The sequence below is a fragment of the Lithobates pipiens genome, unplaced genomic scaffold, assembly GCF_037356315.1.
Source record: "Lithobates pipiens isolate NorthernLeopardFrog02 unplaced genomic scaffold, aLitPip1_a1.2 Scaffold_3, whole genome shotgun sequence".
Taxonomy (NCBI): Eukaryota; Metazoa; Chordata; class Amphibia; order Anura; family Ranidae; genus Lithobates; species Lithobates pipiens.
In genome coordinates this window covers 252,746,981-252,773,329 of record NW_027507790.1, presented here as the reverse complement: position 1 = coordinate 252,773,329, position 26,349 = coordinate 252,746,981, and the positions used below count along the sequence as shown (strand labels likewise).

Here is a 26,349-nt window from a genome sequence, read left to right as displayed (position 1 = left end):
GTTTTGACCTTATAGTATATGTTTTTTTGGTAAATCTAAAAGGAATATTGTACAAGTGGATTGAACATGTAAGGCCATCCTCTCCTCTAGGGTCTCCTCTCCTACCCTCTCGTCTGCCAGTCTGCTACGGGGACATTGAAAAGACAGCAGAACCCTAATGAAGCCATCACATTCCTCCCCTCCTATAAGTGTGTTTACATTGTTAGACTGACAGCACAGACTGGCCCATGGTGCTGCCCCTCACTCGAGTTGTCTGATATTTGTCCGGAGTTCCTCCTTATCTGCAGGTAAAAATCTCCTTTAAAATTCGTCCAATCAGACATTTAACAACACAATTCAACCCTTACCGCCTGTCGTTTCTTCTCCTCCGGAATAACTTTTTTGTTTGTGCGATCTCTGCTTCGTTCGGCAGCGGGTGATAATCCTGGGGGAGGGGAGAGACAGGAAAAAAAAATGGCGGTTAAACTTCTGTGAAACTTTGTTAGCAAACAACATGCCCTACAGTGACACCGGCAACGAGAGTCTGTATGTCGCAATGAGAAAAACATGCGAAAGACAAAAACGTAAAGATTCAATAGGGAAAAAACACGGCACTCATGGCAAGAAGACCTTGTGAGGACATGCAATAAATAGGTTACCAAGGTAACGTTGCTCTGCGCCAGCGGCAGCTCACCTTGGCGTTTTAACTTTCCGCCTATGAATAGAATTACAATCTTTGTGGCTGTATTACGCACGCGGTGCTTTTAGAATTTACAAACAAAAAGACCTGTATTGTGCATTAGACAATGCCGCATGAGAGCCGTGTTTACAACAGAGTCGCAGTTAACTTAGTTAAACTTCCACATGAAGGTTTCCGACGCTACAAGTTTTTAAAGTATTGTCAAGCAATCCCTAAACGTATTCAATTTATTGATATTATAAAGAAAAACTTTGCTATTAAACCGTAATCCCCCCCCCCCCCCATAAAAGCTGTAAAAGAAGAGCGTAAAATACTTTCCCGCTAACTGCACCGACAAACGCCGCTCACCGCCAGTCTGCCTGCAAACTGTCACTTTTGGGAGCGTCGCTCTTCTGTGGTTTCTCCAGCTGACCCCTTCATTACTACAGGAGAAGGCAACGATGTCTGGGGCCGGAGGGAGGAGCCATTGAGTGCAGAGCGGGACACAAGTGAACTTCAGACGCCAATTTCTCCTTACTGGAACGGTATTTGGCAGAGTGGGCAGCAGGAGAGATTTAGGCAGGCCATAGACGGTGAAAATTTTGTTTCCTGCAACCACTGGTTTTCACGGTGCCCCACATCAAACGTAGACAGTACAATCCCTCCTGCCCAAGCGATTATTGCTATAGCAGCCAATAGCGATAATAGCAAGTGAATCCAGTAGTCCGGTTGTGTCAAGTGAATTGAACGACTTGGTACATTCAGCCTGCCCACACACGGTTTGAATCCCGGCTGGTTCCTGCTGAACCTGCCAAGATTCTAACCATCTATGGCCGGGCCTTACTTACTTTCATCAACACAGGGTGGCATTTTAAAATTTAAAAGATGCCATCAGGCAGGCTTTCTATCGCAGAAAATATATAGTCTGGGGAATTTAAAACAGCCCTAAAGGCACTTTTCTGGCAGTAGTTCCCTTTAGAACTACCTATGCCTAATTCAGGCAAGCATTGATGCCAGTGTTGGCAACATTACTGACACATGTGGCAAATTCTGATTCTGCTCTCGCCAATTTAGGAATCTGTAGCTAAGGCAGCGACAAATTCTAAGGCCGACCATACACAGTTTGTATCATGGGCGGTCCAGCTCCGGCTGAGATTTGAGCACTTAATGGGCAGGCTGATTAAACCAAGTTGATTGATCAACTTGGGTACAACCAACCTGCCATATTTACTTCCAATTATTTCAAGTGGCTGCTATAGCTGCTAGCGATAACCACTGTTTTCTCCCGGTGGGGACGGCTTCCCGTGCCCGTCCCCTCCCCCGGGAGAAGACAATTGCCAATTCCCGTGTCAGCACAGTCGGTGTAAAATGGGGGAAGCGTGCAAATCTCTTTCCTGCAACTCATGGTTGCAGTAAAGAAATTCTCACCTTGTATGGCTGGCCCTAAAGAATTACCGTGTGATCTCAGATTAGGACACTGGTGGCAATTATGATGGTTCTAAAGGCAGAATTTTTTTTTTTTTTTTTTTTTTTTAAACCTTAAAGCAGATCTTCACCCTCTAAGTATGTTGCCTCTTACCCACCCTCTCCTCTGCTGAACAAATTTGGCATTCTTCTGGCGCGTAACTGGGAAGCAGCCGACTTAACAAGGAAGAGCCTGCAGCTTACCGATGACTTCACAGAAGAAGATGGCGGAGCGGGTGGTTTTGCAGAAAAGAAGCAGATCTCTGCAGGACAACGATGGATCCACTGGGCAGGTGAGTATCTTAAATGGGCAGGACTTGCAACCAGGTAAATAGGGGTAAAAAAATAAAGGGGGGGGGGGGTGGGGGGGTTAGGGAGCGTGAAGATCCACTATAGCGCATTTTTTTTGCTTTAAGGTAAAAAAAATTCTGCATGCGGCACAGACTCTTCCCCTCCTCATTGGCTCAGAGGCAGCAGCAAGATACATTGGTTCCTGTTGCTGTCATTCACAGCCAGGAAGAGGGAGTGGGGCAGAACCACGCTGTGTGTGTCAATGAACACACAGAGTGGGGCTTGGGAATAAGCATGCATGAGTGCCCCCATAGCAAGCAGCTTACTATGGGAGCACTCAGTGGAGAGGAAGAGGCAGGAGCGCCGGTAGGGACCCAAGAGGAGGAGAATCAGAGGTGCTCTTTGTACAGAGCAGGTAAGCATGACATTTGTTTATTTTTTATTAAAAGAACAAACAACTGAGCATATACAAATCAGACCAACTCTGGGCTGGAGTACAGAGATACACCAGTACTCAGAGAGGGCGGTGCCAGTGTCAGGAAGCCATCGTGTATGTGCGAACTTCCCACACTGTGCCGTATCCCCGGCCCCATTCGGCTGTCGGCTGGGAGATTCCCCAGCCGAAAGCTAAATGTAAATGAGGGACACAGGTGATGTCACTACCCAAATACAGGCAACACCCATATTCGGGAAAGAATTTGTCACTGGGTGGGCGGAGCCTGATGCAGAACTCCGAATCTAGTTCCCCATCGGGTTAATTGAGAGCACACGGCAGTAAGGTGGATTTGAAAGTGGCTATGGATCCGCCTCCCGCTGTCATTCAAAAGCAAAGCAGACCTGATGGACAAACCTCCATGTGCAGGTGCCGAATGACCTCAGGATTCAGCTGTTCTGAATGACAAAAACTCTGAGGTCATTCTGCGCCTGCAATGCATAGATGACATTCATGGGAGATCTAAATATTAACAGTGAGCAATTAGCAACGGCGGCAGCACAGGATGTACGCATCTCAACTCATACAGACATAATTGGGTGTATGTCCACATGATTTCACATGCAGTACGGACTTACAGTCAGGTCCATAAATATTGTGACATCTACACAATTCTAATCTTTTTGGCTCTATACACCACCACAATGGATTTGAAATGAAACAAACAAGATGTGCTTTATCTGCAGACTTTCAGCTTTAATTTGAGGGTATTTACATCCAAATCAGGTGAACGGTGTAGGAATTACAACAGTTTGTATATGTACCTCCCACTTTTTAAAGGGGCCAAAAGTAATGAGACAGATTAACAATCATCCATCAAACTTTCACTTTTTAATACTTGGTTGCAAATCTTTTGCAGTCAATTACAGCTTGAAATTCGGAACACAAAGACATCACCAGCTGCTGGGTTTCATCCCTGGTGATGCTCTGCCAGGCCTCCACTGCAACTGTCTTCAGCTCCTGCTTGTTCTTGGGGCATTTTCCCTTCAGTTTTGTCTTCAGCAAGTGAAATGCATGCTCAATCGGATTCAGGTCAGGTGATTGACTTGGCCATTGCATAACATTCCACTTCTTTCCCTTAAAAAAACTCTTTGGTTGCTTTTGCAGTATGCTTCGGGTCATTTTCGATTTGCACTGTGAAGCGCCGTCCAATGAGTTCTGAAGCAGTTTGCTGAATATGAGCAGATAATATTGCCCAAAATGCTTCAGAATTCATCCTGCTGCTTTTGTCAGCAGTCATATCATCAATAAATACAAGACAACCAGTTCCATTGGCAGCCATACATGCTCACGCTATGACACTACCACCACCATGCTTCACTGGCATGCTTTGGATCACGAGCAGTACCTTTCCTTCACCTTACTCTTCTCTTCCATCACTCTGGTACAAGTTGATCTTGGTCTCATCTGTCCATAGGATGTTGTTCCAGAACTGTGAAGGCTTTTGTAGATGTTTGGCAAACTCTAATCTGGCCTTCCTGTTTTTGAGGCTCACCAATGGTTTACATCTTGTGGTGAACCCTCTGAATTCACTCTGGTGAAGTCTTCTCTTGATTGTTGACTTTGACACACATACACCTAACTCCTGGAGAGTGTTCTTTGTCTGGCCAACTTTTGTGAAGGGTGTTTTTTTCACCAGGGAAAGAATTCTTCAGTCATCCACCACAGTTGTTTTATGTGCTCTTCCGGGTTTTCTGGTGTTGCTGAGCTCACCGGTGCCTTCTTTCTTTTTAAGGATGTTCCAAACAGTTGATTTGGCCACCCCTAATGTTTTTGCCATCTCTCTCTGATGGGTTTATTTTGTTTCATCAGCCTAATGATGGATTGCTTCACTGATAGGGACAGCACTCTGGATCTCATATTGAGAGTTGACAGCAACAGATTCCAAATGCAAATAGCACACTTGAAATGAACTCTCAACCTTTTATCTGCTCCTTGTAAATGAGATAAGGGAATAACACACACCTGGCCATGGAACAGCTGAGCAGCCAATTGTCCCATTACTTTTGATCCCTTAAAACGTGGGAGGCACAAACTGTTGTAATTCCTACACGGTTCACCCGATTTGGATGTAAATACCCTCAAATTAAAGCCGAAAGTCTGCCGTTAAAGCACATCTTGCTCTTTTGTTTTCAAATCCATTGTGGTGGTGTAAAAAGCCAAAAAGATTAGAATTGTGTTGATATCCCAATATGTATGGACCTGACTGTATGTCGATTCTTGACAAATCTGATACCGCCATGCATCCTAATTGAGGTTTGCGTGATCTTATGAAAAAACTAAAATCCCGCCAGCGATTATGACGTGGTTGGGTTCAGAAGGGTAAAGAATGCACTGGATGTGTTCCGTTCTGCCATTAACATTCTACACACTTTACATCCTGACCTTCCGATCTTTATCCCCAGATTGCAAAAAAATAAAATCTTCTTTTACTGCCTCTGAAGATTTTGCCAACTAATGAAAAAGCAATTATCGTTAAGACTTCCTAGAAGAGCACCACGTTTAAAAGATCATCCGGCGATACAAAAGGCCCGTCAAGAGTAAGAAAAGCAACACTCACAACATTAAAGGATCTGCTTTTAGTTACCGCAGAAAACTTTGGACTCGGGACAGACGCAGCTCATTAAAAAGGCTTATTGCACATGCAAAAATCTCTCTTGTGATTCCAAATGATTCTTTTAGAACACTCCCCCCCCCCCTAACAAATATTTGCTCCTGCAAAGGGAAATATATATGCATATCGACATCTGGTGTTAACATGGGTGCCAAGTGGTCTAATCAATACTCTGCCTACTAATCAATATGGGAGGAAATGAAACTGTGATAAGATTTTCAATACTTTGCTTCCAAGGGAAAAGTATATTGTATTTTCTATGAGAACACCATTTTGAGTAATTAGTACAGTATTACCATTAAAACTGAACCCGGATATTAAAATAAATAAATAAATAAATAAAAAAAAACATATTCCTCAGTAGTCACAAAGGATATAAATCTACTTAGTGTGCACCAAATGCCTTTGAAAACCAGGTCATTACTTTGTAAAATTAGCAGTGACATCACCACTGTGCTGTACATATCCTGTGCAGAGAGCAAAGCTGTGGGAGGGACCCAACAGACCACACCCACTACAGGCAGCCTGCAAAAAAAAAAACTACAGGAAGGGTGGAGACGAGACCAGTCACCCTACTCAAGGGGAGAGAGCAGCAGTGACTGGTCTTTATTGCAGGAAGCTCAGGAGTTTAGCATTGAGGACCTTTATAAAATATACTCCCCTGTGGTCCTATAATTATATGGCAACACTGAAAATCCAGCATTATACTTAGCTGCTCTGTGCAAAAATATTGCAGAGCGGTCCCTTACCTTCTCTCCCCCACTGGGGCTGTCCACTCCTCCAGGGTGCCTCCCCAGCAAGCAGGGTTCTATAGAGGCACCCATGTGCTCAAGCATATTCATGTCCAAACTGTGTGCATACATAGAAACACAAGGCAACAGTAAGCCACGCCCCTGCTCCCTCCGCACAGGTGTATAACTGACAGCAGCAGGAGCCTATGACTCCCGCTGCCTGCCCTAAAATGGTTCTATAGCCTTAAGGTTTTATACCTTAATGCATTCTATGCATTAAAGTGAAAAAAACTTCTGTTTTGCAGCATAACCCCTCTCACCAGCACACCCTTATTCTTACCTGAGGCTGATCCAATCCAGCGATGTGCATGAGAGCAATTGCTCTCACCGCTGTCTCCCTCCTCACTGGACAGATGTCACTTAAATGTTGTGCCGAGGGACCAGGGGGGCGGGGTCGCTTTGCCAGGTCTGTGTCAATAGACTCAGACAGGGTGGCTCGGGAGCGAGCACACATGTGAGAGCAGTCGTGACCTGTGACCCTAGCAGATTATGGTGCTCAGTATTGGGTTGCTGCAAGTGACCTGGATACCATATGATTGCACACACCGAGTAAATAGTCATGAATAGAATCCATTCATGACAATATTATTTAGCACTTTGTGTGATGTGCAATTGGTCACCAGTGATCACAAAGTACCTGGGCCAAAATCGGCAGCCTGTACCATGTGATAGATGTGGGCCAATCCCAGCATTGCAACATTAACCACTTGCTTATCTGGGCACTTAAACCCCCCTCCTGCCCAGACCAATTTTCATCACTGATGCACTTAGAATGACAATTGCGCGGTCATACAACACTGTAACCAAATACATTTTTTATTATTTTTTTCCCCACAAATAGAGCTTTCTTTTGGTGATATTTAATCACTGCTGGGATTTTTTTTTTTTTTGCTAAAAATTTTGAAAAAAAAAAAAAAAACATGTTTAATAGTTTGTTATAAAATTTTGCAAACAGGTAATTTTTCTCCTTCATTGATATGCGCTGATGAGGCAACACTGGTGGGCACTGATATGCACAGATAAGGCGGCACAGATGGGCATGGATAAGGCGGCACAGATGGGCACAGATAAGGCGGCACAGATGGGCACAGATAAGGCGTCACTGATGGGCACAGATAAGGCGGCACAGATGGGCACAGATAAGGCGGCACAGATAAGGCGGCACTGATGGCCACAGATAAGGCGGCACTGATGGCCACAGATAAGGCGGCACTGATGGCCACAGATAAGGCGGCACTGATGGCCACAGATAAGGCGGCACTGATAGGTGGTACTGATGGGTGGAACTGAGCACTGTTGCCTATTGCTAGGTGGCACTGGCAGGGGGCACGGGCGGGCACTGAGGATCTGCTTGGTCTGGGGAGACTCGTCAAGAGGGAGGGGCCAGGAGCACTGATCGAGGACCCGAAAACAGGAGGATTGGGGCTGCTCTGTAAAAAAAAAACACTACACATAGCAGGTAAGTTGTTGTTTTTTTGGCTGTTTTGTTAAAGAGACTTTAAGTACTTGCCTACTGGCCACTTTCACCCCCCCCCCCCCTTTTCAGCTTTCAGCGCTGTGAACGACAATTGCGTGGTCATGAAACACTGTACCCATATGACATGTTTTTTATTTTTTTGCTAAACAAAAACACAAAAAACTTTTTCATAAATATTTTTGCCAACAGGTAATTTTTTTTCCTACACTGAGGTGCGCCGATGAGGCTGCACTGATGGGCAATGATAAGGCGGCACTGATGGGCGCAGATAGGAGGCACCGATAGACAGCACTATAGAAGCTGTATGTAAACAGGGATCCTGATGGGAAATAAATCTAGGACTCCACTTGAAAAGATTTCAGATTTCTTAGCTGTTCTGCCCAATCATCGGTTTTGAACAAGCAGGTCATTGGAAACTGCAGATCCCCCCCCAACTTCTTATCCCACCTTTTGTAGCCGAGTTCCGCTATGGCAGGCAGCTGCATCCTGGCAATGGATCTGTTTGTTAGTTTGTTCTGAAACATGTCTAAAGCTAGAAATAAAAGTAAATACGATTCAGTGGAACCAGCAGAGAATGCAGCCCATGTGAACGGCGGGCGCGAGGGGGGGGATATGCTGACATTTCACAGGAGGGATGCGCGCGGTGAGTCACGTTTCCGACACCTGGCAATCGAAAGTTGAAAGATCTGTGTAATTGAGGAAGTTGAAGAGCGCCTGTATTTGTTCCAGCTGCATATATATGTACATATATATGTATTAACCCTTAGGACAATGGATGTGCAGCTGGAGCACAGAGTTAAAGGAACACTACACTAAAAGGAGCCCCCCCCCCCCAGTCTCAGCAATACGCCCTCTACAACAGACTGGGGTATATTTCACTTTGACATGCCTGTCCTTAAAAAATCAAACATGGAGGTATTGAGGGTGAAGCACCTGCCGTAGAGAATGAAGGTGAGACCTGACTGCGGCACCAAGGTGCTGGCTTATAAACACAGATGTACCGGCTCCTCTCCTGAAAACTCTTACTCTGATTTCACTGCACACTGTGAGCTTCTCATGATGTGCATTAGAAGTCAGATTCATTAATTCATTTACTGACTTGTAGGGCGTCCAGCAACATCTAGTCTATTCTTTCACAGTCTTACCCTCCCTAGGGTCCCATTCACATGGGGCAGACTCCGTTTTGATCAGCAGGGCATCTGTCCGCTGATCCCCTGTTGATCAGAGCGTGCGAGTGACAGGTCCATGCCCAGTTTCTGAAGAGCGAACGCTAATAGAGCGGATTGGGCAGACCCAACTGGCCTCCAGACCCGCCTAGAGGGAATAGGGAACAGACCCAACTGCCTTAAGAACCGATCTGCCTAGATAGGAAAGAGACAGACCCAACTACTCTCCGAACTGATCTGCCTAGACTGGAAGGGGAGGGACCCAACTGCCCTCCGAACCGATCCGCCTAGACGGAAAGGGGATGGATCCAACTGCTCTCCTCCAACCCGACCGGCCTAGATGGTAAAGAGATGGTCCCAACTACCCTCCAAACTGATCTGCCTAGACATGAAGGGGACAGACCCAACTGCTCTCTGACCCGATCTGCCTAGAAGGGAAAGGGACGGACTCAACAGTTCCCTGAACAAATCCGCCTAGACAGGAAGGGGACAGATCCAACTGCCCTCCGAACCGATTCACCTAGCTGGCATGGGGGCAGACATAACTGCAGTTTGCACCGATCTGCCTAGATGGGAAGGAGGAAGACCCAACTGCCCTCTGAACTAAATCGCCTAGATGGGAAGGGGATGGACCCAACTGCCCTCTGAACTGATTCACCTAGGTGGGAAGGGGGTGGACCCAACTGCTCTCTGAACCAATTCACCTAGATGGGAAGGGGATGGACCCAACTGCCCTCTGAATCGATTCACCTAGATGGGAAGGGGATGGACCCAACTGCCCTCTGAACTGATTCACCTAGGTGGGAAGGGGATGGACCCAACTGCCCTCTGAACCGATTCACCTAGGTGGGAAGGGGGTGGACCCAACTGCTCTCTGAACCAATTCACCTAGATGGGAAGGGGATGACCCAACTGCTCTCTGAACCAATTCACCTAGATGGGAAGGGGACAGACCCAACTGCCCTCTAAACCGATTCACCTAAACGGGAAGGAGGAAGACCCAACTGCCCTCTGAACTAATACGCCTAGAAGGGAAGGGGATGAATCCAACTGCCCTCTGAACTGATTCGCCTACACTGGAAGAGGAGAGGCCCAAATGCCCTGTGAACCGATCTGCCTAGACGGGAAGGGGACTGATCCACTTCCATTTTTTTTTTTCAGTAGACCAGAGGTAGGTGGGTGTAAACCGGTACAAGGTCCATAGGCAGACCTGGTTGAACCCTTCGTGTGAAAGAGGCCTAACTCTCCCCTTTCATTCGATGGATGTCAGTTCTTTAAATCATGGAGGCTCAGCAACACGTGTGGACGTACCTAGGGCAGTCTGCATACCAATGCAGCTCGGCTAGGAAGGGCAACTACTCTAGACTGGTGACTGCCCATAATTTTGATAATAATTTGCATAACCCTTCCCACTGCTTGAAACTTGACTGAGGGATCTTGAGAGGAGTACTGAGGGAGGGTGCTGTGATGGTTTCAGCCCCCTGTTGGCCCATCCAATCAGCCATGATCTGCCCGCAGCGTACAAACAAGCACAGAGACCCAGTGATAATGTTACTGGGTCTAAAATAAGCTATGTAATAAAAACAGAACTCTTTTATTTTTTTAATCCAATGAGCATGTTGAAGAGGGGGAGAGGGAGGAACCAGAAAAGGTAAAATATTAGCCCTGTATTTGTTGTAACACAGAGCCATCACAAACAATGGTGAGAATGTCCCCCCACAAACTGACAACCTATCACCTACATTCCTCTTGGCACCTGTCACCATCAGACTTGCGCTCCTGACAATTCTCTCACCCAAACAGCGGCCTACACGAGGGAGCCGCACATCCCCCTGACAATGGAAGGAAGAGGGTGTAGGAGGGAGGTTCACACGGCTGACCCCGACATTGTTCACAGTACTGGAAGAGCGCTTCCTCTAGACGAACGCTGACCACACAGCCCGCTCTCCAGCCAGGAGTCACGCCGAGTCACGTTGTCCCTCGCTCCTCAGTCACAACGTCAATAAGCCATTCACAAAATACCTGCCGATCATCACGTACACCGCCAGCGGACTGCGAGGAAATCAGAACAAAAAGGAACTGCTTTCTGTCTGAATTATTGTTTGGGGGAAAGAAAAAAAAAAAAAAAAAGGGTATTCTAGGGACAAAGATCCTTCTCCTGCTAGAAAGGAATTCATTGGAATGACCTAATAAACATGTATGCAGAGCCAAAACTGGATTCCTAGCCTTGGCTAGAGCAGAGAGGGATTAGACACCTCTCATATTTATTGCCCTCAGTGTCTCCACTGGTAACAACTCATAAGTGTGCATTTTCGCATCATGGAGATAGACATATTATAGATATATATATATATATATATATATATATATACACACACACACACACACACACACAGTATCTGTGAGCACACCCCTCACATTTTTGTAGTAAAACGTTCGACAACTGAAGAAATGAAATTTGGCTACAATGTATATATTTATAGTGTATGTATGTATGTATGTATGTATGTATGTATGCATGCATGTATGCATGCATGCATGCATGCATGTATGTAGGCATATATATATATATATATATATACACATATATACACACACATATACATATACACACACACACACACACACACACACACACACACACACACACACAGTATCTCACAAAAGTAAGTACACCCCTCACATTTTTTTGAAAATATTTCATTATATCTTTTCATGTGACAACACTGAAGAAATGACACTTTGCTACAATGTAAAGTGGTGAGTGTACAGCTTGTATAACAGTGTAAATTTGTTGTCCCCTCAAAATAACAACACACAGCCATTAATGTCTAAACCGCTGGCAATAAAAGTGAGTACACCCCTAAGTGAAACTGTCCATATTGGGCCCAAAGTGTCAATATTTTGTGTGGTCACCATTATTTTCCAGCACTGCCTTAACCCTCTTGGGCATGGAGTTCACCAGTCCTCTTCCACTCCTCCATGATGACATCGCAGAGCTGGTGGATGTTAGAGACCTTGTGCTCCTCCACCTTCCATTTGAGGATGCCCCACAGACAGGGCAGGACTTAGGTTGGTGGGGGCCCCTGGGCTTGAGTCACTTTCGGGCCCTACCTTCTATACATTACAGTGTTTATCGGCGTATAACATGCACCCCAAGTTTAGGAGGGAATTTTAAGGAAAATTTTTTTTAGGGGGAAGTTTAAGGAAAAAAATTAAATTTAAATGCCCATCAATGCAGCCTTGTCAGTGTCATTTGCAGACTTGTCAGTGTAGCCTAGTTATTTGCAGCCTTACCCCAGTGTCATTGGCAGCCTTGTCATTGCAGTCTTGAAGTTTAAAAATGGTGCCACCGAGATGCAGTGTCCTGTGTATCTCGGCGGCTCTCGGGTCCTCTTGTAGTCCCGAGCAGAGCCGAGAGTAGCCAAGTGTACTCAGCTCGGCTCACAGTCCCTGTGTTATGTCCATCATAGGGTGGGACTGGGCATGACTGTGAGCCAAGCTGAGCCGAGTACACTCAGCTGTGTATCTCAGTGGGGACCATGGGGCCCCCTATTAGGCGGGGCCCATGGGCTTGAGCCCAGTCAAGCCCAATGGTAAGTCCAGCCCTGCCACCAGATGCTCAATAGGTTTAGACATGCTTGGCCAGTCCATCACCTTTACTCTCAGCTTCTTTAGCAAGGCAGTGGTCATCTTGGAGGTGTGTTCGGGGTCATTATGTTGGAATACTGCCCTGCGGCCCAGTCTCCGAGGGGAGGGGAACATGCTCTGCTTCAGTATGTCACAGTACACGTTGGCATTCATGGTTCCCTCAATGAACTGTAGCTCCCCGGTGCCGGCAGCACTCATGCAGCCCCAGACCATGACACTCCCACCACCATGCTTGACTGTAGGCAAGACACACTTGTCTTTGTACTCCTCACCTGGTTGGTGCCACACACGCTTGACACCATCTGACCAAATACATTTATCTTGGTCTCATCAGACGACAGGACACGGTTCCAGGAATCCATCTCCTTGGTCTGGTTGTCTTCAGCAAACAGTTTGCGGGCTTTCTTGTGCATCATCTTTAGAAGAGGCTTCTTTCTGGGGCGACCAATTTGATGCAGTGTGCGGTGCATTGTCTGCCCCCCCCCCCCCCCCTCGACCTCTGCATCAACACTGGCAGCACTCATACATCTATTTTCCAAGAACAACCTCAGACAAGGCCTGTTCTGAGTGTAACCTGTCCTGTTAAACCACTGTATGGTCTTGGCCACTGTGCTGCAGTGCCGTTTCAGGGTCTTGGATGTACTCACTTTTGCGAGATACTGTGCGTGTGTGTATATACACACACACACACACACACACACACAATGTATATATAACTATGACTTTTTTTTTATACACATTTATATATACCGTATGCAGTTATTTTTTATTTTATTATGTTTCTTTAACACTTAACCTTATTGCAATTACATAGGGGACCATACTATACTGCGACAACAGGTTCTCTATTATGAGATCTCATGTGTCCCCCACTCACCACAACACCAGAGGAAAGTGGCAGCCAAACCCAGAAGTGATGGATTGCTTCCATGTTCATTCCCATCCATTCCACCTGGATGCCTGTCCTGGGTCTTGCAGTGTTTTCCCTTTCCACAAATTATTTTTCTTTATTTACATGCAATGTGTCTTAACCACTTACTGCTCGGGGCAATTTTGACATTTCCCAAATATATGTTAAAAATCAAAATGTATTTATTTTTTGCTGAAAAATTACTTGGAACCCCCCCCCCCCCCCAGTATATATTTTCTGAAAGCAGAGGCCCTGGAGAACAAAATGCTGGCTGCTGCAATTTTTTATATCTCACGGAATTTGTGCAGCCATTTACCAAAGCAAATTTTCAGGAAAAGATACACTAATGCCGTGTACACACGGTCAGACTTTCCAGCAGAAAAAGTCAGACGAAATCATTTCATCGCATATTCCGATCATGTGTGGGCTTCAGTGGACTTTTTTTTTTTCCAATTCTGACAGACCTAGAAATAGAACACGTTTTAAATCTTTCCGACGGAATCAATTTCTATTGTGAAAACCACTCATGTCTATGCTGTTCCGACGGACCAAAAACAATGCAAGGGCAGCTACTGGCTACTGAACATCCTTTTCTAGTCCCGTCGCACGTGTTGCATGTCACCGCGCTCTAAACGATCAGACTTTGGTGTGATCGTGTGTAGGCAAGTCCGTTTCAGTGGAACTCTGTCGGAAAAACCGCCAGTTTATTCTGACGGAAAAACTGGTCGTGTGCATTTTAACACAATATAATTCCCGATTTGTGTACGCCCATCAAATGGCAAAAAACCACAGGCGGCGCTTTAAAAGCCTTTACAAGTCACAAGTTTAGAGTTCAATGTGAGCTCTGGCGCTAGACTTGCTCTCACTTGGCATCGATACCTCATATGAGAGCTGCGAAATCACCGTACATATGTGTAGTGCAAGTTTGCATTTGCATGTGAGCATGGTGGGCGTGCTTTACAATTTTTTTACATTTACATTTTTTATTTATATATTTTTTATTCAACTTTTTTTGCTATCATAGCTTGGGCAGTGGCAGGTATTCTTTATTAGACCCCTGATCCATCCTCTGCCCTCCAAGGCAGCTGATCAAACACAGATTGGTTTAATTGGCACCTGCCTGGCCAGCAAACGAAAAACAAAACAAATTTTGACTCGCTTTTGGCATTGTTTCCCACGAAGGAGGGGGATTGGATGCTCCTCCTTCTCGGTGCTCAGCCAACCCGAATACTTGCAGTGGTCTTGGGACCACCAATGGGACAGGAGAGCACGTGAACGGCAGCGGTGGGAGGGGCCTTCTTCTAAGCCAACATATAAATCAGGGGTACTGAATTAAAATTCACGGACGTCCGGTTAGTAAAATTTTGTTCCAGCAGAGGAGTTTGTGGTATGACATGTGATCCTTCACATCACAGCACCCTTCACTCCTAGGCTTTCCCATCTCTGCAGCTGGAGAACATGCACAAAATTGCACATTTTCCAACCCACAGAGGATCGCCCCTCACTTTAGCACACGCATGTGCCAAGCCGCATGGTCCTGCAGCACCATGCAGCTCAGCCCCCATTAAAGTACTCCGCTCACCCATATTACTGTCCTCAGGCCCCCCCCCTTACAGTACTCAGCTCCCCCCCATTACAGTACTCAGCTCCTCCCCATTACAGTACTCAGCCCCTCCCCATTACAGTACTCAGCTCCCCCCCATTACTGTCCTAAGCACCCCCTTATTGCAATACTAATCTCCCTTACTGCAGTACTCAGGTCGCCCACATTACTGTACTCAGCACCCTAATACAGTATTCAGCTCCTTAACATTAATGTCCTCAGCCCCCCCATCCCATTACTGTCCTCAGCCGCCCCCCTCCCATTACTGTCCTCAGCCGCCCCCCTCCCATTACTGTCCTCAGCCGCCCCCCTCCCATTACTGTCCTCAGCCGCCCCCCTCCCATTACTGTCCTCAGCCGCCCCCCCATTACAGTACCCAGTTCCCCTACACTACTGTCCTCCGCACCCCCCCCCACCCCTCTTTACAGTACTCCCCTTTCCCCATTACAGTACTCAGCCTCATTGAAGTACTCCCCCTCCACCCTCTTCCCCTATTACTGTTCTCAGCTCACTCCCCCACATTAACCCTTCACACTAATGTTCTTAGCCCCCCCTTTAACATCTCCCCTACTTTGCACAGTTGGGAGGCACAGCAGATCTGAATGAAGGGTAGGTGCTGCAAGCTGGCGATTGGTTACTTTGACTGCCCTAGCAACCAATCACTTTACTCAGGGCACCTCGTGCCCACCTGGACCATCCTGCCTCCCGCTGTTGGCTATGCAAGGATGACAGCTGAGAGAAGAACAGGCACCTAAATGGCGTGACTGCTGTGGTCCGAATGGGACAGTGATTGGGTCCGGATCCGATCCGCCATTTAGTGATGCCCGATATAAATGAATCACTGTCGTTTGTTGGGAGTACACTCATTTGCGCGCGCCCCCTGCACTGTGACCACACTGTCACTGACAGCTCACAGTAGAGATCTAGAGCCAGTAGGATGGGCTCCCGATTACATGATCACTGATGGACAATTATTTTGGGTCATGTGGTAGGCTATGAAAACAGCAGGCGTAAAGGTTTTTTTTTGTTTTTTTGTTTTTTTAATCCTTCACTATTGGTGTGGTCAGCCGTCTTTTTTAAAAGCGGAAGAATTGAAAATTGCATGCGATGGGTAAAGCAGACCTCTCTTCTCTGCATCTTTCAATGGCGATACAGGCCCATGTCACAAGAAAACACGGGCCTATCTTTACGGGGTATTTCCCAGGCATTCCACGTGCTCTCCAGCACTGGGAAGGTCACAGTCATCAGCTCAATTGATCGCCTTTACCTGGCGGCAGCAGACAGGAAGCGGGCCGCATACAGAAATCCCTGTGTGTGTAGCCGCATCTATTTATAAACCTGGAGAGGAAATGCTAGGAGGAGGAGGGGGGTGAGGACTTTCCTAACCAGGGACCCATTTCAAGGAGCAGGAAATGCCTCGCTACATTATTTCCTCCAGCAATCTAGGAGCTTTACAATAAAGTGAAGAAATAGGTTTTCTCATGATAGATAAAATTCTGGATTTATTTCCCATTGACACCAACATGGCGGGGGTGGGGCAGAGACAATGGGAAGTACGCAGGACTGAGCTGCATATTGAAATCCCCGCTCGACACAACAGGCTGGGAAAACGAAATAATAACAGACAATGAAAGGATTCTTCAGACAAGACGACAAATCTGGGATCTTTCAATGCTTTTCAAGATATATTAATAATAAGTTTTATTTATAGGCGCCTTTCAGAACACCCAAGGTCACCTTTCAAAGATAACAAAAAAAAAAAACTGTGCTTCAAGTAGATGTAAGCAGCACATACGTTAAAGTTTTTGAAGGTTGTTGCCTTTCAGTGCTGCTCATCTCCTGCAGCCAGTTTGCAGATATGTTCTCCAGCGATAGCTGGGTGCAACTTCTCAGGGAAGGTTTCCTGATGGTGACAACAGTGGACCGTGTCTTTTTATAGTGATTGTAAATGCAATCTTTTTTCTTATTCGTACATCACGGGACACAGAGCCCCAGTATTTACTGTACGGGTTATATAGGTACCTTTAAGTGATGGACACCGGCACACCCTAGAAAGGAAGTTTAGCTCCCTATATAAAACCTTCCCGTTACCGGGAGCCTCAGCCAGTCGGGACGGCCTCCACCATCAGGTTCAAGAGGTAAAACTCAGAGTCAACCCCGGGGACAAAAGAAGTCCTAGTGGAGGAAACCTACAAGATAGAGCGCTAAAGCCTCTTTATGAGTTTGAGTGGGGGTAAGACTGCTACAGTTCTCAAGGGTCTGGTAGGAGGATTTTCAGGACAGATGGGTGGTCTCCACAATAACTCTAGTTTACAAACTAGAGTTCAGAGAAATTCCGTCTCCTCAGATCAAATGTTCCCAAAGACCCAGAGAAAAAGAAGTCTCTCCTTCAAGCGTTAGACCGACTTTTGTCGCAAAAAGTGATCATGGAGGTCCCCATGGAAGAGCAGGGGTTGAGGTTTTATTCATACCTTTTCACAGTACCAAAATCAAGTGAAGATGTTGGACCCATTCTATATCTCAAAGATCTAAACTGGTTCCTAAAAATTTGATCTTTTCGCATGGAATCAATTCGATCAGTAGTCTCCAGTCTACAAGGAGAACTTCTGGCGTCAATCAAAATCAAGGATGCATGCCTGCCCTGCATGTAGCCATTTTCCCCGCTCATTAGAAATCTCTGTGTTTCGAAGTAGAAAAACTTTATTTTCAGTTTGCAGCTCTACTTTTCGGTCTCACTACTGCACCTTGGGTGTTTATAAAGGTCCTGGCCCCTCCACTGGCCATATTAAGGGCCCAGGGTATAACGATTATAGCTTACCTAGACGACTGGCTCTTGATAGACCGGTCGGTAGCCCGCTTAGACTAAAGCTTGGTCACCACAGTCAACTACCTGGAATACCTAGGTTGGGTCCTCAACCTAAAGAAGTCTTCTTTAAAACCAGTAAGACGACTAGAGTACTTGGGTCCGGTTATAGATACAATCCAGAAGAGGGTGTTTACCCCAGGCAAAAATCAGCACCATAAAAGGAGCTGGTTCAGGTAGTCAGGGCAAAGAAGGGTCCTTCTATTTGCCTTTGTATGAGGTTGTTGGGAAAGATGGTGGCTTCATTCAAAATGGTTCCCTATGCTCATTTTCATTCGAGACTGCTGCAAAATAGTATCCTGTCTGCCTGGAACAAGAAAGTCCAGGTGCTACATTTTCCGATGCATTTGTCGCCAATGGTGCGTCAGAGCCTCAGTTGGTCAGTTGGTGGTTTATACCCGAGAATCTGCGGAAAGGGAAATCCTTATTACCAGTTACCTGGAAGGTGGTAACAACAGATGCCAGCCTTTCATTGGGGAGCAGTTCTGGAAGAGACGACTGTCCAAGGGAAATTGGTCCAGAACCGAAGGACCTTACCCATCAACAATCTAGAGATTTGGGCAGCGTTCCTAGCCCTAAAGACCTGGACATTCAGGTTGCAGAGTGGTCCTGTCAGGATCCAATCCGACAATGCCACAGCAGTGGATTATATCTATCACCAAGGGGGCACCAGGAGTTGTGCAGGCCAGGGAGAGGTAAACCAGATCCTAACCTGGGCAAAAAAGCATGTGCCGTGCATATCGGCAATCTTCACTCCAGGGGTAGAGAACTGGCAGGCGGACTACTTAAGTCACCAGCAGTTGTTCCCGGGGGAATGGTCTCTTCACCCTGACATCTTCTTGGCTATATGCCAAAGATGAGGGATCCCGGATGTAGATCTGTTTGCATCCAGGTTCAACAACAAGATCAACAACTTTGTGTCAAGAACAAGGGATCCACTTGCAAGCAGGACAGATGCGTTGGTGACTCTGTGGCATCAGTTCTCACCGATTTTATGCATTCCCTCCTATTCTGCTGCTACCACAACTTCTTTGCAGGATCAAGCAGGAAAAGAAGTCGGTGCTTCTGGTGGCCCCAGCATGGCCCAGAAGATCTTGGTATGCAGTAATAGTAAAGATGGCGGTAGGGGCCCCATGGACCCTACCACCACGTCCAGACCTGCTATTGCAGGGACCAGTGTTCCATCCTACCTTACAAACGCTAAATTTAAAAGTCTGGCTATTGAAACCCACATTCTGAAGAATTGTGGGGCTTTCAGGATCAGTGATATCTACCTTGATTAATGCAAGGAAGCCAGCTTCCAGAGTCATCCATTATATGAGTCTGAAGGTATACATTTCCTGGTGTGAATCCAGGGGTTGGCATCCCAGAAAGTATGTCATATGCAGAATTCTTGCCTTTCTGCAAATGGGGTTAGAGATGAAGCTGGCCTTGAGTACTATCAAGGGCCAGGTCTCGGCCTTATCGGTATTGTTTCAACGTCCAACTGCTTCGAATTCTTTGGTCTGAAGCTTTATACAGGGGGTAACGCGGCTTAATCCACCGCTTAGAGCACCCCTGAACCCTTGGGACTTGAACTTCGTTCTGTCGGCATTACAGAAACAGCCTTTTGAGCCGATACGACATATTCCCTTGGTCCCTTTGACAACAAAGCTAGTTTTTCTGGTAGCCATTTCTTCAGCAAGAAGGGTATCCGATTTGGCGGCTCTTTCTTGTAAAGAGCCATATTTAATCATTCAAAAGGATAGAGTAGTAGCGCGCCCTCAGCCTAGCTTTCTACCGAAGGTGGTTTCGAGTTTTCATCTAAACCAGGATATTGTTCTGCCTTCATTTTTTCCAGAACCCTGTTCTAAGGAAGAAAAGCCACTACATTCTCTGGATGTAGTGAGAGCGGTTGAAATCTATTTAAAGGGGACTGCTCAGATTCACAAAACAAACGTTTTGTACATAACAAACAGGTTTATACTTGCTTGCTCTGTGCAACGGTATTGCACAGAGCAGCCCTGAACCTCCTCTTATTGAACCCCATGCTGGCACAGCAGGCTCCTCCTCTCCAGCGAGCACCCCCTATAGGAAGCCACTACCCTATGGAGGAACTTGTGCGAGCTTGCTCCCACGCCTCGCTGTCTGCATCTATAGTGACAAACAGCTGAACTTGGCCTCGCCCCCTGCTCCCTTGTCATTTACAAGATTTGATTGACAGCAGCGGGAGCCAGTGGCAACACTGATACCTAAACATTGTTTACCTCAATGCAAAGAATACATTAAGGTAACAAATGTTTATACGGTAGTTTTTTTTTTTACCCACTTTAAAGGGTTAGTCCACCTTTTTCCCTTTTAAAACCTGAACCCCCTAAAACCTCTTCCAATAACCTCACCCACTGTGGGTGCTTAATCTGTTCGCCGCTGGCGATACACATATATGTGGCAGCATGTTGGTGGACATATATGCAGACACCTATAGTACTGTGACTGCACCGTCCTTTTACAATCGCTTTAAGGTTTTGTTTTGTTTGTTTCACCTGTAGACATAAAATGTCTCGCTTTTAGTCTGAGCTCTGCTGTATAGGTCCTTTAAGAGGCTAAAACCAGGTCAAATTCAGGTACTTAGGCCAGCTATAGTAGGTTCCTGCTCACCCGGCCGAGATTTGAACCATGTGTGGGCAGGCTGAATGTAGTTGATCGCTCGCCTGACAGATTCCCTTGTGATTATCGCAAGCAGCTGGTATAGCCGCTAGCAATAATCACTTTCTTCTCCCAGTGGGGATGGCAGACAATGGCCCGGCAGGGGGGATTCTCCTGTCAGCACTGTCTCTATTGATGGGGGAATCGTGCAATTTTTTTTCCTGCACCCGGTGGTTGCAAGCAGGGCCGGGACTAGGGGTGGGCAAGAAGTATGGTATCATGTGAGGTGGGGGGCGCCATGTGGAGTCCTCCTGTCGCTACACTCATACACTTTGACAGATCTATTGGCAGCGGTGTTACTACTACTGCCAGCATTGAGCTGGATAGGTGGAGAGAGCTGGGAGGCGGTTCAGGCTGTGATCTCTCCTCCCCTTCACTTTCTCATGGAGGATTGAAAGATGTGTGTAGATTTGTGCTGAATCGGGAATTTGGGTGGTGGCATGGGTAAGATTTGTTCTAGGAAGGGAAATTTGTGGGGGGAGAAGATTTGTGCCAGGTCTGATTAGGGGGGTGTGCTAGAAAGGGTGATTTATGGGGATTTGTGCTGGGAGGGCGCATGGGGGGGGGGGAGGATTTGTGCTAGAAGGGGGGCTTTGGGGTTGTGCTAGAAGGGGTGTTTGGGAGGGGGGATTTGTATTAGAAAAGGGGAAGGATATATGCTAGTAGGGATGACTAAGGAAGATTTGTACTAGGAGGGGAAATTTAGGGGGTGGTGCGCTGGAAGAGCGGGATTAGGGAGGGGGTAGAGTACTTGTGCTAGGAGGGGGGATTCCGGGAGGGAGAGGATTTAAGTTGGAAGGTGGGGGCAAAGGTTTATGTTGGGGTTTACACTGAGTGGGGGGGGGGGGATTTGTACCAAGAATGGGAAATTTTTGTTTGGGGAGAATTTGATTTCAAAGAGAATTTAGGTTGAGGGGGTAAGCGTGCAGATTAGTGCTCAAACTTTATTGCGGGGGCGGGTTTGCTGACACAAAGTTCATACATCCTGGGGGGTGGCACTGTTTTGGCATCTTTGCCATGGGCTCTACGACCCTATGATGGCACTGGTTGCAGGAAACAAACTTGCACCGTCTATGGCCGGTCTTACACTGCTTGCATTCAAATGATTTATTCATGATTACAGAGCTACACCTGGGTCTTTTATATCTCCCTGGATGTCCTTTGATAAATGGATACCACAGAAAAGCAAATACCTTTAGGGCCAGTTCAAACCACATGCAGTCCAGCGAGTTTTTTTTATGCATCAAAAACGCACGGAAAGTAGGTTATATGGTTACCAATGGCATAGTTCACACCAGTGCTTGCAGTTCTAGTGTGTTCCAGAAAAAAAAAAAAAAAATGTAAAAATGCTGCATTTTTCCTGCACTGGAATGTACTGCAACGCTGTAAAATGCATCAAAAACGCACTGGAACACGTCCTTATTTAAGTTTAAGAAAAAATGCACTGGACTGCATCAAAAACGCAACCAAAAACGAACTGGAACACATCAAAAATGCACATGCAGAAAAGCATCTGGAACGCATTCAGACTGCATTTCTATGGTGTAAACTGGCCCTTGGCCGGATGCGTTTATGCGCATTTTTAATGCATTCCAGTGCATTTTTGATGCATTTCTGGATGCATTCCAGGAATTGCTTTTTTCTTCTTTCTTTTTTTTAACTATACTAGGGTCCAGTGAGTTTTTGATGTGTTTTTGGATGAATTCCAGGTGCTTTTTTTTCTTCTTCTTTTTTCCCCTTTTTTTTCTTTTTTTTACCTATACTAAGGTCCAGTGCGTTTTTGATGCATTTGAGTGCGTTTTCCTGCGTTTTCCAGTACAGTCCAGTGCAGGAAAAAATGCAGCATGTTCTTTTTTTCTGGACCTGAAAAGCCCTGGAACTGACTGCACTATAGCCATTGGAAACCATATAACCTACTTTCCATGCGTTTCTGATGGAGAACAAAAAAAACGCACTGGACTGCATGTGGTATAAACTGGCCCTTAAAGAGTAAGGCCTCAGGCACACTGGATGCTTTTGGACTGTTTTTACAGTGAATGTTTTTGACTTCAGATTTTATTATTTTTTTTCTACAGTCAATAAACTCTCCAGCATGTTTTCCTCTGTGTAAATTGCACACTTTAGGCTGTTATCAACTGTTTCTGGCCGGGGCGTTTTTTGGATGTAAAAAAGAAAAAAAAAAAACACAAAAAAAAAAAACCAAAAAAAAAAACAAGAAAAAATACAAACGAGTGGGTTCTGAGAAGAGTTTTTTAGCTGTAAAAACGCTTTAACGTCAAAAAACGTAAACGCCCAATAACGCGGCTCAAATGCGTTTAACTTTTTTTTGATCGCATGGATTTAAAAAAATAAAAACACTAATGCTGAAAAACGCAGAAAAATGTAGAAAAACTCACTGCAAAGCTACTGGTGTTTTTATAACGTCCAGTGTCCATAAAGCCTTATATATAAGATTCAAAAAAAAAAAGAGAGTCCTGTCCATATGAGCTTTACAACCATTTGATCTGGTGACCTCCGCTACTGTTCAGCATCTGACGTGTCCAGAACATTAGAGCCCAGCATCTGCCCCCATAAATCGCACTGCTGCACGGCTGTCTTGGAAAACTGATACACGGACATGTAATCAGGAGTAGAGTAAACATCTCGCTCAGTTTGGTGTCTTCAGAGGTTAGGAAAAGTGCTTCCTCTCCTCCGGTACACAGAAAACACAATATATGTCAATCAAGGGTCATTTCCACTGGCAGCCCACCCACAATGTACTCCGAGCAGAACTGACTGCAGGACTCCAGAGACTGTGACATCATAATGCCTTTCCCAGGGCCATACCACCTGTATGTGCAAAGGGATCCCAGAGCCACACAGAACAGACATGGAGGTGGAACACACAGACAAGCTGGTAGAACGCGGGGAAACTATTCTACGAATAGTAGAAAAATCGATTGAAACAAATCATTTTTACACTACCGGTGCATGATAACACACGGTGTATTTTACCCCCCCTCCCTCCGAGTCACTGAGCAGGACCCTAAAGGGGAGTTCCGCTTTATGTTCTCCTTCTGCTCTACCACATTTGGCACAATTTTATTTTATTTTTTTGGGGGGGGTACAGGTAGTTCCTTTTGATAGGTACCTGCTCCCACTTCCGCACATATCACCTAGCTCAGTTTGACGCACTCCCCCCTCCCCCTTTTGCCAGAAAACCTTCTAGGACACGTCGCAGGTCCTATAAAAGTAGAGATGCACCGAAACATATCGGGCAAAAATGGTGTTATCTGCCTTTTTTCTGAAGCCAATAATGGCGGCAAAAACGCATGAGATTTAGCTGCGATTTTACTGTGCTTATGATGCGTTTTTCAAAAGTCATGTGATTAACTCACCCGTGTTACCTTTTCGATGTGGTTTGTGATTGATGGGTTTTTGCTGCTTTTTCAATACATTTCAACGGGGAGGTGCGTTTTAGGCGCAGTTTTTTTTTTTGACCAAAAATGCAGCAAGCAGGATTTTTTACATCACAACGGACCACTGTGAAAACCCACATAGAATTTAAAGGGATGCATTTTTCTTGAGCTTTTCTTGCGCTAAAAGGTGCCGATAATGGCGTCAAATTCATATTCATTTAAATTCATGATATTAATTAAAAAGTCAAATATAAAAATTATATAAACATTTTTTTTTTTTTTTTTTTAAACAGCCATTTTTGGTTTGGGTTTTTGGCATCCTGCATTTTCGGTTTCCGTACCAAAATTTCCATTCAGTGCACCCATTAGGCTGCAGAGCCAAAAGTGCAGCACGGCTCCCCATGTGTGGCGGGACGACAGCTGTGAAGCTGCAAGATTGTCTTTGCATTATTTACATTCAGTAGGACCTGCATTAGCCCCCATATTCATTTTATTTATTGTTAGATCTATAAACTTCCTATTTATGCTAATGTACTGTGAGTTGTAGAAACTAGGGGTTCCCTCAGACCAGAAACTTATTTCAAAGGGTTCCTCCTTCTTAAAAGGTTTGAGGAAGGACGCGCTATGGTGGGGTCCCCAAACTTTCAAAACAAAGAGCCAGTTCATTGTCCTTCCCACTATAGAGGGGCAAAATGGTGCAAGTGGGAGTAGAACATGTCTCAGCTTCTTTGAGAGTAAACATTGCTCAGGCTTGGTGGTCATTAGGAGTGTAAAAAAAAAAGCTTGCATGGTGCTTGTGGTCGTGGTCAGTTGTGCCCCATTGTTGGTGTCAGTGGGAGGAATAAGTGCCCCATCATTGGTGTCAGTGGGAGGAATAGTGCTCCATCATTGGTGTCAGTGGGAGGAATAGTGCTCCATCATTGGTGTCAGTGGGAGGAATAGTGCTCCATCATTGGTGTCAGTGGGAGGAATAGTGCGCCATCATTGGTGTCAGTGGGAGGAATAGTGCGCCATCATTGGTGTCAGTGGGAGGAATAGTGCGCCATCATTGGTGTCAGTGGGAGGAATAGTGCGCCATCATTGGTGTCAGTGGGAGGAATAGTGCGCCATCATTGGTGTCAGTGGGAGGAATAGTGCGCCATCATTGGTGTCAGTGGGAGGAATAAGTGCTCCATCATTGGTGTCAGTGGGAGGAATAGTGCGCCATCATTGGTGTCAGTGGGAGGAATAAGTGCTCCATCATTGGTGTCAGTGGGAGGAAAAGTGCACCATCATTGGCGTCAATGGGAGGAATGGTGCCCTATCCCGTTGCTAGTGGGAGAATTGGTGCCCCATCATTGGTGTCAGTGGGAGGAATAGTGTTCTACCATTGGTGTCAGTGGGACGAATAGTGCCCTATCCCCTGTTGCTAGTGGGAGAATTGGTGCCCCATCATTCGTGTCAGTGGAAGGAATAATAACCCATTACTGGCATCAGCAGAATGAAAAGTGCCCCACCATTAGTGTCAGTTGAAAGAAAATTTCCCCATCATTGGTGTCGATGGGAAGAATAATGCCCTTTCCCTTGTGTCAGTGGGAGAATTGGTGCCCCATCATTGGTGTCAGTGGAAGGAATAGTACCCCATTGTTGTTGTCGGTGGAATGAATGGTGCCCCATCGTTGATTTTAATGGGAGGAATACTGCCCCATCATTGGTGTCAGCGGAACGAATATTGCCCCATCACTTGTGTCAGCAGGAGAAATGCTGCCCCATCATCAGCGTCAGTTGGAGAAATAGAGCCCCATTCTTGGTAGCAGTGGGAAGAATAGCATTCCATTGTTTATAGGAATGGTGTTTCACCATTGGTGTCCATAGGGGGAACAATGCCTCGTATCAGAAATCGAAAGTTCACCGCTCCAGGCCAATCCACCGGCAGGCTACCAACTCTCCAGATAGGTGGGGGTTCCAGGTGCAGGCTGATTGCACAAACCAAGTATACAGGAAACGAACAAAACTCTGGACAGCCGCACTCCGGATTAGGTAAAAAATGAAAACGCCTTTATTTCTTCAAGTGAAAAAACTCCATATCACACGAAACATCACAGCAAAGGGAAAAATAGAACAAAATTCTGACGCGTTTCACGCTAAAACCAGCGCTTACTCATGAGTAAGCGCTGGTTTTAGCGTGAAACGGGTCAGCATTTTGTTCTATTTTTCCCTTTGCTGTGATGTTTCGTGTGATATGGAGTTTTTTCACTTGAAGAAATAAAGGCGTTTGCATTTTTTACCTAATCCGGAGTGCGGCT

General features: G+C 45.9%; 1 protein-coding gene across 2 annotated transcripts in view; it reads right to left on the bottom strand.

The window, feature by feature from the left end:
• Nucleotides 1-26,349, bottom strand: part of CTIF (cap binding complex dependent translation initiation factor) — a 361,752-nt gene that overhangs the window by 193,464 nt on the left and 141,939 nt on the right. For both annotated transcript variants that reach the window (XM_077463042.1, XM_077463043.1), the window contains exon 8: nucleotides 348-424. In XM_077463042.1, coding sequence (XP_077319168.1) covers nucleotides 348-424 — 77 coding nt within the window. The remainder of the gene's footprint in view (nucleotides 1-347; nucleotides 425-26,349) is intronic.